The sequence below is a fragment of the Brassica oleracea genome, chromosome C3 (genome assembly GCF_000695525.1).
Source record: "Brassica oleracea var. oleracea cultivar TO1000 chromosome C3, BOL, whole genome shotgun sequence".
NCBI classification, from domain to species: Eukaryota; Viridiplantae; Streptophyta; class Magnoliopsida; order Brassicales; family Brassicaceae; genus Brassica; species Brassica oleracea.
The window spans coordinates 56,557,031-56,569,647 of record NC_027750.1 but is presented as its reverse complement, the minus strand read 5'-3'; the positions used below and the strand labels follow the sequence as shown (position 1 = coordinate 56,569,647).

Sequence of the window (12,617 nt, the reverse complement as noted above, 5' to 3'; positions counted from 1 at the left end):
AAGTCGTCTAAATCCTAAATATAAATCCTAAACTCAAATAACTAATTAAATAGAAACAACCACTTCATTAAAATTAAAAAAATGTTTAATATACACAAAACTAAACATATATATGACAAAATTTATTTTTTTTAAAAAAAATGTTAATCTTCCAAAATCTAACCCTAAGAATAAATACAATACTATAACATATGCTGTCAAACCCTAAACCAAAAAATATCATGACTTATTATATTTTAATTTATATCACTTACAATTGTATATAATTACAAGATTTCATTTTTTTCCCCTCTCAAAATACTTTTTATAAAATTTATAAATTATTTTAAAGATCTATTATATGAGAAGACTTCCTGGAAGTCTTTCAGAAGACTTATAGAACTTCAGATGACTTACAAAATCCCAGAAGACTTTACGGGGTTATATTCGTAAAAATGAATTATGTTTTTTTGTTTGGTCATAAGGGGCTGGTTGAAATTTCACTAGCCTTTTGGGTTACTTTATGGGGTATCATCCACATTTTTTGAATATGAATCACACGTCCGCATAGATGTATTTTTATTTTTCTATGGGTAAAATTTTTAATGTATAATAAAATGGTTATATATATTATTTAAATGTGGTGCTGTATATTTTATACTCTTTAATATTTATCATATTTAATTTGCATTGAACAATTATTTATATGAAATATACATAAAATTATGTATTTTCGTCTATGCGGGTTTTCTTATGTAAATCAATTATTTATTTCTTTTAGTTATGTTATGTATCAAAGGTATCCGAATGTGGAAATAAATATACTTGGGTTATATATATTACCATATTGTCAAAAAAAAAAATTACCATATTATTAATGTAAAACCTAAAAGTAACAAATAACTTTTATTTTTTAAAAGATATACAGTCATTAATACTTCTGTAATTATAAGGTTACTTCGTATCACAGTGACATTGATTTGTAAATAATTATTATTTTAATGGTAACCTTAAATTAGTATTTATGTATCTGATCACCGTCCCATTTTGACGAGTGTTGTTGGCATGGAAGCAAAGAAGATCGGGCGTTTTGTATATGACAAAAGATGGAGCAATAAGCCAGAATTCTTGGAACTTGTACGTAAGGGGTGGAACTTGTCGCAGAGTAACCCGCTGGGCACGGTCTCAGAGCGCATCGCATCGTGCAGAAAATTACTCTCCAAATGGAAGCGTAATGAGGCCAGTAACTCAAGGAAGATGATTACAAATCTCAGAGTTGAATTGGAGGAAGAAGAGGAAAAGATGGCCCCTAGCATGCACATGATTGTCTACCTGAAGTTGGAACTTGCTAAATTGTTTCAAGAAGAGGAGGAGTATTGGAAGACTAAAAGCAAGAACAACTGGTTGCAATCGGGAGATAAGAACACTAAAGTCTTCCATGGGTGGGCCAAGACTAGAAAGATGAAGAACAACATTTCAAGTCTCACAGACACTAATGGAGTAGAACATACTTCCGAAGAAGCCAAAGGTGACATAGCGATAAAGTACTTCTCGGAGTTATTTGCTTCATCACAACCTTCTGATGCATCTGAGCTTCTTCGAGACTTCGCCCCACGGGTTACAGATAGGATGAATGAGAACCTGACAAAACCAGTCTCTGATGCAGAAATAAAGAGAGCTGTGAAAGCGATAAAGAGTGATAGCTCGCCAGGGGCAGATGGGATGACATGCCACTTTTTTCAGAAATTCTGGTCCATTACTGGTGATCAGATTGTGGCAGAGGTGAAAGGTTTTTTTCAGGATGGGGCTATACCACAAGATTGGAACTACACGCAGCTCTGCTTACTGCCGAAGAAGCCCAACCCTTCTCTCATGACTGATCTACGGCCTATCAGCCTCTGCGCGGTTACTTACAAGATCGTATCAAACATCTTATGCGCGCGCTTAAAAATCATTCTTCCTCTCCTGGTTTCACCAACTCAAGGAGCCTTTGTTGCAGGTCGTCTGATATCTGATAACCTATTAATAGCTCATGAGATGGTACATGGGCTAAAAAAAAATCCTAACTGCAAGGGTGACTTCATTGCGATCAAAACTGATATGTCAAAAGCATATGATCGGGTTGAATGAGATTTTTTGGAAGTCTTGTTTCTTAGGATGGGTTTTGATAACAAGTGGATACGTTGGATCATGATGTGTATTCGCCCAGTTACTTATACGGTGCTCCTTAATGGTCAGACATATGGGAAGATCACACCATAACGTGGAATACGACAAGGCGACCCATTGTCTCCCTTCTTGTTCATTTTATGTGGAGAAGCACTAGTACATGTGATGAACCGTGCAGAGTTGGAAGGTAACATCACCAGAATGAGATTAACGACGAATTGCCCGCCTATATAACACTTGCTATTCGCCGATGACAGTCTCCTTCTCTGCCAAGCGACGCTGAAAGAGTGCGCGAACTTCCTACGATGTTTGGAGCTGTATGGTAAAGCTTCGGGGCAAGAGATCAACTTTCACAAATCTTCGATCACGTATGGTGCTGATATCGATGAAGTAACGAAACGCCTGCTCGCTGAGCTCCTGGAAATCGAGAATGAGGGTGGAGCTGGGACTTACTTGGGACTCCCAGAGTGCTTCAGTGGGCCGAAACAGCAGTTACTAGCCTTTATAGGTGAGAAACTTGGTAAAGACTTAGCGGGTGGTATGCCAAAACGCTTTCTCTTAGGGGAAAGGAGGTACTACTCAAGTCAATTGCTATGGCTCTTCCTGTCTACGCTATGTCTTGCTTCAGACTGACAAAACATCATTGCCATAAGATCATGAGTGCTATGGCGGCTTTCTGGTGGAATGAGTGTAGTGACAAGAAAAAGATACACTGGGTGTCTTGGCCAAAGCTATGCATGCCTAAAGAGTTTGGTGGTCTAGGCTTTCGGGACATTGAAGATTTTAACCAGGCATTACTGGCTAAACAAGCGTGGAAGCTCCTAAACGAGCCGCAAAGTCTGTTGGCACAGGTCTACAGAGGAAAATACTATGCCAACAAGGATTTTTTGGAGTGTGGTAAGGGCTATAAACCTTCTTATGCTTCGAGAAGTATCCTGTTTGGACGAGAGCTGTTGGTAAAGGGTCTCATTAGGTCGATTGGCAATGGGAGATTGACATTAGTTTGGGGTGAGAAGTGGATCATGGATGATGTCCCGCGACGTCCTGTTAATCGACAGATTCTTATTGATAGCAACCTCAAGGTATCATCACTGATTGAAAGTTCGGGGGAGTGGAACAATACAAAGCTAACAGAACTCTTCCCTTCTAATGAGGTTCTGAGAATCAAGCAATTGGTACCAGGAGAAGTTAATGATTGCTATGTCTGGCCCTACACAAGACATGGAGCCTACACGGTCAAAACTGGGTATGAAAAGTTGGCTAAAGCTAAGACATTGCTGGCCGGACCTATTACTCCTGAAGAACAGACGAGGAATTTGTTGAAAAGGAAAATTTGGAAGACCCCTACACTGCCAAAGATTCGAATGTTTCTATGGCGTGCAGTGTCAGGAGCTTTAGCTCTGGCGGAGCGCTTAAATTCCAGAGGTCTTGGTGTGGATAATCTCTGCAAACTTTGCCAAGGAGGGCCTGAAAACATAAATCACGTCCTGTTCCAGTGCGCAGTAGCCTCCAGGTTATGGTCTGATGCAGGAATTCCTCTCCCAGCTGCGTCCATAAAGAGATCTTTTGAAGAAAATCTAAGCTTTGCTTTCAATGTTATGGAGGACATGACTAGATCGAGGACGATAACACGCTCTGTACCTTGGTTACTGTGGTTAGGATGGAAGAACAGGAACTCCATTATGTATGCTGAAACTCAGGAATCTACAGAGAGACTACTTAGAGACATGGTAGATGAAGCTGAACAATGGTTTAAGCTGAACAACGTTCTGACTCCGGACATAGATGGGAGAGCTTGCTTGCAAAGTGGTGATAGCTGGTCTCCACCAGAGGAGGGGAGGATCAAATGCAATATCCATGCGAATTGGAGGAATGCATCGCTCCATAGTGGGATAGCTTGGATTGCAAGAGATCACTATGGGAAAGTGATACATCATACACGAGATGCGATTGTTAATGCTCCAAACAGATTGATAGCGGAGATCCGATGTGTGATTTGGACTTTGACGAGCTTGAGCGATCTAGGAGTCACAAACGTTATCATTGCGTCGGACTACAATGAGGTAATGGAAGCTATTAAGTTACCGCTACAATGGCCTCGTTACAGGGCGTTGTTGCATCAGATAACGAAGCTCAAAGAAAATTTTGTTACAATTACTTTTGAGGGAGAGACAATACAGACAAACGGGATTGCTCGAGACATAGCGAGAAGTGTTCTGAGAGATGGACGGTTTCAATCTTACCTAGCTCTAGGGGGTCCTTCTTGGCTTCAGGACCGGATTGCAAGAGAAGAGACGAGAAGCAGAGACTAAAAGCAACGTATGATTCTTATTTAGAATGTTGTTGTTTTCTTCAAATTTACCTACCTTGCGGTAGAAGGCATGGCCTTTTTGTATCAGAGTTCCCACTCTTTTGATTAATATCAATCCAGACGTTAAGAAAAAATTAGTATTTGTGTTTTAATAAAATAGATTATTGAATTTTTAAGGGATGAGACCCTCATCCACAACAATTGGCAGATATTAATACCAAAAAATTAACTGGCAGGTACATGTTACGGCACAGTCACCATGATATGAATAGTTGCATTATATATACATATGTTTGTAATTGTGAAGTATACATAAGAAATGAATTTCACGTTAAACAAACGTCTGATTGACAAAAAAAAAGCGTCTGCTTAAATAATTCACATATATAATTAATTATAATTATAACTATAATTGTATCGCTTCGATCGTCCATGGCTAATGGACTATCCATGCCCGCTTTCTCGGTCCGTGAGGTCCACTTTATCTGACACACGGTGCGTTAATTTTTCTAAAGTCCGAAATCATTATTTACTGACCATGCAATAACCAAATGACATTTTCACGTACTTTTACCTCACTTACACGGTATCGCGGATCACTTCCTGATAAGTCACTCATCGTTCCACTACTCAAATTCAAGCACACTTAACTCTGGAGTTCTAAACGGACATGTGACGGAAAAAGTAAGTCAACTTTGGTGACATAGGTAGTCAAATCCTTCTAATCCTTTTCATATATTACAACTCGAGATGTTACAATTCACCCCCTTTCAAAGAACACAACGTCTTCGTTGCGTCCCACGACATGTCTCAAGACGCTTCTCGGATCAGAATCGAGATGGCTAGCCAGCTATGATACCACTTGTAACAACTTGTCTCAGATCAATTGGTGACAACTTGTCATGCGGGAGGTTTGTTAAATGATAATATCTTGAGTTTAGAGTTTATATGTAAGGGGTTAGGATCCGTGTTCTGCAGGGCCAACATGGGATCTACGGGACGGATTGTTACAATATTGTTGCATTGTTTTGAATAATGTGATTTGCTTTACATGAATTTATACAAACCGATATTGACAGTTTGTAGGGCATTTCCAATGGTTTTTCTTATTTTTATTTTCAAAATATAATAAATTTGAAATAAGTTTACAATTTGTTCTAATGGTTTCCTTCGAAAAAAGATTTTCAAATATATTATGTTATTACTACTTATTATTAATTTTAAAATACTGGTTGCTGTTTTATAGAACTTACGGATTTTGCCCAATATGATTTTATTTTAATTAAATATTTATTATGTACATAAGTTTAGTTTCTAAATATCGATAGAAGGGTATACAAACTGATTATATTATAATATTATTAATTTCTTTAAAGTATAAAAAAATTATTGAGTGTTTTTAGATATAAAATAAAATTATATAAAGTTTAAAGACTAATTTATATTACTATTGAGGTAGTGACGTTTTGTATAATCCAAGTATCAACTTGGAATGAGTGTTTACTGTATTGTACCCCACATGACGTTTTCTGATTGACAATAATACTCAACGTTTATAAAGATATGTATATTTTCAAAAAGTTCTCAAAGTGCTTTAGTTTGTAACATACATCAGATATACTGTACAGACGTAAGGCTCCGTATCTGTATGGAATTTGGTACAATATCCCTAACTCCATTATCCATATCATTTTCAATTATTTTATTTTCTTTGACTTTTGATAGGAAAATATTAGAATTACTATACAAAAACGACCATAAAAAATCCTTATAAAAACTAGTTTTTTTTTTACTATAGAACAATATGACATATAATCAATTGTTTATATCTTATTTTTTTCAATGCTTAAAGTTAAAGATTCTCAAAAAATGTTTATGGAAAAAATGTTTACGTAAAAAACGTCGAACAAACAAAAGAACTATTAGTTTACAAGTTTACCAAAAAAAAAAAAAAAAAACTATTACTTTACAAAAAAAAAAAAAAAAAAAAAGAACTATAGAATATATCGTGCATATGAGTTTTAGGTGTGAATCCTGTATAAGTTTATAATTTTATTACATGAAAAGATTCTTCAAGATTTATTTACGATATCATTGGATCAATCATATGGTATGATATCACCGTACTACGCAGCTCGCATTACTTCAATTATATGCAACTTGTTGTATAATATTGTATAGTCTGGAAAGACGACAAAATTAGTATGTTATTATATAGGATCTGAATTCTGGAAATGGTGTAAAAGTGATAAATACTGATTAGAGGAACCTTCCCATAAAAGTTGGACCTATATTGGTCCCTTTTCAAAGCTGGCAGTCTCATCCCTTTATCCTACGCCCTACCTAATCTTTTTGTCCCACGAATTGCATCACATTGAATACACAAATTAATAATTGATTTACTGTTTCTGTACTTTTCCAATTTATTAGTTTTTTTTTTGTAATTCGTTCAAAATATAATTTAACAAATTTGTAAGGTACTAGATACACTGTTTCTGTAGATTTTAAATCCAAATTTACAAAACCTAATCATGATTTAAGTTGAGTTGTATTTTTTTTCCGGCTACGGCTATTCTATTACTCAAACTTGAGGTGGTCTGGGAAGCCAGACCGGAATAGAGCAACCAATAAAACATAAGGATCTATGAAACGAACGTGCATTCCTAACTAACGAATCTGCAATCTCGTTCGGCGTCCTTGGAAAGTAACTGATCTTGAAGTCCGAAAAACATAACCGAAGAGTTTGAATGATTTCCAGCTCAATTGAGAAGTTGTGCCAATCTTGTGGCTGTTCTATCATTGCAATCAGGTCCTTGCAGTCCGTCCCAAACCTCTGACAGGTCGAGTGTTGTATCATACTCTCCATTGCCCACTTTAGCGCTTCCAGTTCCGAGTGCAGCGGTGTCTCTCTTCTCCGCAAGTTCCTTGACCCCATGAGCTGTATCTTCCCCATTGTATCCTTCCAAACCCATCCCATTCCACTAAACTGAGCTGTGGAGGTCCATGAACCATCCACCATACAAATATTACGCAAGCTTAAGGCTTGTGTTTCTTCATCAGTCTGTACATGTGGTGGAGTCAGTACAATGTCTCTTGCATTATACCAAGCTTGGCACTCACCCTCTGCATACCTAACTAGTTCCAATGGATCTCTGTCTATGCCTCTAAACAGCTTATCATTCCTACCTTTCCAAATGTACCAAATTATCCAAGGATAAGGATCTCTATCATCATCTGGCTCCAGAATACAATTCTTTCTCCAAAAAAGGTAGTCCATATTAGCATAAATACTTGGTACAGGGAAAATTTCAGAATTCGACGGCGTTAATGATAATTTCCATGCTTGTAAGGCCGGTGGACACTCGAAGATAACATGAGTAACGGTCTCTTCTGGCGCTTCACATCTTGGGCAATAACTATCACAACACATATTTCGGCGTACCAGATTCATTGTTACGGCTAAGATGAAAGATTCACCCATAAAATAGATAAAATTATGGGCCCTGAGTATTAATTAGAGGGCATAAAATAGATAAAATTATTTGAGAACTTAGAGAACCAAAACGACAGAAGTCCCGTCGTTTTCGTGCTGTTCCGCCTCAGTAATTGTCACAACGCATATTGCGGCGTACCAGATTCCTTGTTACAGCAACCTGTCCTGATATTAATTGCCATATAAGATGACAGATCTTTTGTGGCGCATTCACCTTCCAAGCAAAGGCTTGAAGTTTTGTAATGATGGGCTGTAGAACTTCTAAATCCTCCTCCTCTTTCATCAAGTTTGTAGCAACCCAATATCCCGACTTAATAGTATATTGTCCGTTCTTTGTGTAACTCCAGCAAAATGTATCCCGTCGATGAGTAGGGCTTATGGCCAAACTCAGAATCATCGGAATATCCTTTTGATCTACATATTGTTCCAGTAGTCGAATATCCCACTCCTTTGAAACAAGATTGATAAGGCTGCTTACGAGCATCTTTGGGTTCAATGCTGGAGCCCAGGCCCGTGCCGGTCTAGCTGGAGTCGAAGGGATCCAAAGATCCTCCCACACATTAGTTTCGTACCCTGAATGCACTTTGCTTCTGATGCCCAAAAGTAATAGCTTCCTCGCAGCAGTAATAATTGTCCATACATACAATGGGGTATCTGCTGTGCCCATTCGCAACGGCAAACTCAAACGGTAATATCTTCCCCGAAGAACTCTCGCTACAAGTGAATCCGGAAATTAAACAAGACGCCATAGCTGCTTAGCTAAAAGAGCTAGATTAAATTCATGGATCATACGGAAACCAATTCCTCCCTCCTCTAGGTGCACACATCTTTTCCCATTTTGCCCAATGGATTCCTCTTTTCGGAGGATTCGAGCTCCACCAGAACTGTGCAATGGCACTTGCTAGGTTCTCACATATATCCAAAGGAAGCAGAAAGCTGGACATGACATAGGTCGGAAGAGCTAGCAATATTGATTTAATCAAAACCTCCTTTCCTCCCTTCGATAACCATCTACCAGTCCAGCCATTCACTCTGTGTAGAAGCTTGTCCTTTAAGAAAGAAAATAATTTACACTTTGATCCACTGATGTCCTCTGGGATTCCTAAGTATGAGCCCATCCCACCTTCATTTTGTATACCAAGAGTATCCTTGATTTGATGCCTATCATTCGCTGGAACCCTTTTACCGAAGAATAATGAGGATTTGTCAAAATTAATACGTTGATCTGATGCTTTCTCATATTTCCATACTACTTTCATAACTTCTTCACATTCACGGGGCTCCGCTTTGCAAAAGAAAAGGCAATCATCAACAAAAAGAAGGTGAGATACCGAGGGGCAAGCACGAGCGGCTCGCATCCCCGTTATCTTCCCTTGATTCTCTGCTTGATTAAGAAGGCTAACGAGCGCTTCCGTGCATAGAATAAATATGAAAGGAGAAAAAGGATCTCCTTGTCGTAAACCTCTCCCATGGACAATGTTACCCCTCGGTTCTCCATTCATGAGGACTTTATACTTGACCGAGGTGATGCATCGCATAATCCAGTCAATCCACATTTCTGAAAAACCCATCTTCCCCATGACTGCCTCAATGAATGACCACTCCATCCTATCATATGCTTTGCTCATATCAGTTTTTATGGCCAATCGTTTAACCCGTCCTCCCGGTTTAGTTCTCAAAGCGTGGAGCATCTCCTGAGCTATCATGATATTATCTGTAATCTGTCTACCAGCAACGAAGGCTGACTGGGTCTCTGATATCCGCTGTGGAAGAACCTTCTTCAATCTTTGGCATAAGACCTTAGATACTATCTTGTAGCTGACATTGCATAGACTGATAGGTCTAAACTTTGTCATCTCATTCGGCTTCGTTGTCTTAGGGATTAAACAAATGTTCGTGTCATTCAGTCCCTGTGCCATAGTCCCCTCAAAAAGAAACTGATTAACCATACGAGTTAAATCATCTTTTACAATATCCCAAAATTGCTGATAGAAGAGAGCTGTCATTCCATCCGGTCCTGGAGCTTTCTCTGCATGCATAGCAAACAGTGTTAATTTGACCTCCCATTCAGTCACTGGAGCAGTCAGGTCCTCATTTATTGCCCCAGTAATCGTAGGTAAGATTTCAGATTACGCTTCAGCTATATCCTCAGGGTTGGATGACTCAAATATTTGTCGGAAATAACTAGTAGCAATGGCTACTAATCCTTCCTTATCCTCCACGACATTCCCATTTTCATCCAGAAGTTGTGTTATCCTATTCTTAGCTCTTCTCTGCTTTACCAGCGCATGAAAATATTTTGAGTTCCTATCACCTTCCCTTAACCAGAGAACCCTAATTTTTTGTCTCCAAAACATCTCTTCTGCCTTAAGACCAGTAGATAATTCCTTCAGAGCAGCTGCTATTTCCTCAGAGGTAGCCTCGTCATTTGAGTATAGGTCCTCTACCTTTTCTTTAAGCTCCTTTACTAACTTCGCGGAATTCACATTGTTTTGTCTCCTCCAATGACTTAAAGCTTTCCTACAACTAGCAATGTGTTCCATAATATTCGCCTCCGGAGGCAAGTCCTCCGACTTCCATCCTGCGAGGATGACTTGCCTTAGTTCTTCATTATCCAGCCAGCGTTTGTCAAATTTAAAATTCTTTTTTCTCCTCACTGGCTTTGTTAAAATGTCTACTAGGACCGGACGATGATCCGAGCGCCAAAGCCTGAGATATCTGACAGTTGAGTGGGGAACTTTTCATGCCAATCCTCATTCCCCACTGCTCTATCCAAACGACATCTAACAGTCGTCCCTCCTGATCTTTTCTCTACCCATGATAGCATATTTCCGGTAAATGGAAATTTCAGCATGCCACAGTCAGTGAGCATTTGCTTGAAAGGCAAGAAAGAGCTATTTGAGCGCCTTCTGCCTCTTACTTTCTCACTATGATCAGTTATTTCATTAAAATCACCTATCATGAACCATGGTCCATTTCGTGTTGTTGAGAAACGCGTAAGACGTTCTCAAACCTGATCCCTACGTTCTAAAACAGGGTCTCCATAAACAAAAGTCATATTCTGTCAATGACTGCCTCAATGTCAATCATTCTGTTATACGAAAATAAAACATTAAATTGAAATTCATCCATAAATAAAAGAGCTAAACCTCCGCTGAGACCAAGTGGCTCAACGGTAAACAAGTGATCAAATCCTAAGTCGGCCTGAATGTTTTGCAACAGCAGCCGCTTGTTCTTCGTTTCAGAAAGGAATACAAGTCCTGGGTGATGCTTCTGACACATCTCCGTAAGGCGTCGAATTGTGAGGTCATTCCCTATCCCTCGACAGTTCCAACTGAGCGTCCTCATTGATACTTGTGTGATGAGTTTTTGGAACTCATCAAACCCTCATGCTTTGAAGAACTCTCTTTGAACTTCCTTGTTCCTTGGCGATGTCGTCTTGAGCTTTCTGCTCCATGTGCAAGTGCACTACCTGACGACGATCGCTTAGTTGGGGATCCCCTACGAAGGATCTCAAATTTCCGACTGGGAATGTACAATGGAGCACTTCGTTTCACTCCAAGTTTCCTGTTTCTTGTCGACTTAGTACCAGAAGTTCTTCCCTTCACCTCCGGAGGTTTATCCCTACCACCATTGTCTTCCATCTCCATAAGGTCTAAGCAGAGAAGATCATCCTCATTACCTTTAGCATCTAGCATATCTCCATCTTGTTGATCCACTAGCTCCATGTCATGTAAAGCCTCGATGATTTGGTCCTTAGCTCCCGAAGGTTCCGTTTCTCTCAATGGAGAGAACGTGAGAGAACGAGCATCTCCTCTGACACGAAGAGTTACATTCTCCACCATAGGAGGCTCACGCACTGGAGTGACAATTGTGCTCGCCAACTTCCTACTAGACCCGCCAGCATTGTTGTCGACATTACTCGGAGCAGAGACATGTTCATACGGAACAATCTCCCGAGATGTTTCAACGTGTTCGGAATGAGTCTGATCAACGTGTTCGGAATGAGTTGAGTTGTATTTGATTATAACACCAACAAAGGTTTATATTTATCTATTGGCTAATAGCTGAACAGGTTGTATAATTGTATTAATTTATTGTGGACGCTTGTAATAAACGCGCGGGGGGGGGGGGAATCAGAATGCATCGTCGGAGCTCGGAGACTATGAAATATACAAACCAGACGATGATAATTCATAAAACAGAACTAACTAAATTATTATTACGAGTGCACGCTTCCTTGTTTGTCACCATACACGAGTACACACACTACAAGAAAACATCGGTATTCTGACGAACATTCCGACGGAAAATGAAATCCTCGGAATATCCCGAGGAATTTCCGAGGATATTCCGAGGAAACACAAAATTTGGTTTCCTCGGAATTTCCTCGGAATATACCGACGGAATTCCGAGGAAATATAAATCCGTCAGAATATTCTTATGGAATACCGAGTAAAAATGTATTCCTCGAAAAACCCCGATGAATTCCGAGGATATATTATAGCCGTTAGAGAGCCGTTGGGGGATTTTAAACATTCCGAGGAAATTCTGACGAACTAGCCATTGGCGTCGGAATTTCCTCGGTCTGTCGGCAGGATTTCAACTATAAATACAAGCACCCCTCTTCCTCTTCATTCACTCCATATCTTCATCCTCCCTCTT

The 12,617-nt window shown here is 39.2% G+C and overlaps 2 protein-coding genes across 2 annotated transcripts; one reads left to right on the top strand and one right to left on the bottom strand.

Moving 5' to 3' along the window:
* Window positions 1-1,044: 1,044 nt before the first annotated feature.
* On the top strand, window positions 1,045-4,460 carry LOC106331016. Its single transcript, XM_013769381.1, has 4 exons — window positions 1,045-1,978; window positions 2,218-2,335; window positions 2,406-2,720; window positions 2,777-4,460. Exons 1-4 carry the CDS (start codon window positions 1,045-1,047, stop codon window positions 4,458-4,460), a joined length of 3,051 nt encoding a protein of 1,016 aa, XP_013624835.1.
* Window positions 4,461-8,731: 4,271 nt separating this feature from the next.
* Window positions 8,732-9,871, bottom strand: LOC106331014. The gene is made up of 2 exons (XM_013769380.1): window positions 9,415-9,871; window positions 8,732-9,237 (listed from the first exon to the last, which is right to left on the bottom strand). The coding sequence occupies exons 1-2, from the start codon at window positions 9,869-9,871 to the stop codon at window positions 8,732-8,734; spliced, it is 963 nt and encodes a 320-aa protein (XP_013624834.1).
* Window positions 9,872-12,617: the final 2,746 nt, after the last annotated feature.

Coding starts and splice junctions, on each gene's coding strand:
- LOC106331016 (XM_013769381.1), top strand. CDS start 1,045: ATGGAAGCAAAGAAGATCGGGCGTTTTGTATATGACAAAAGATGGAGC. Junction 2,336..2,405: donor GAACCGTGCAGAGTTGGAAG/GTAACATCACCA, acceptor CGCCGATGACAG/TCTCCTTCTCTGCCAAGCGA. Junction 2,721..2,776: donor TTTCTCTTAGGGGAAAGGAG/GTACTACTCAAG, acceptor GTCTTGCTTCAG/ACTGACAAAACATCATTGCC.
- LOC106331014 (XM_013769380.1), bottom strand. CDS start 9,871: ATGGCACAGGGACTGAATGACACGAACATTTGTTTAATCCCTAAGACA. Junction 9,238..9,414: donor TAACATTGTCCATGGGAGAG/GTTTACGACAAG, acceptor TCTTTTGCAAAG/CGGAGCCCCGTGAATGTGAA.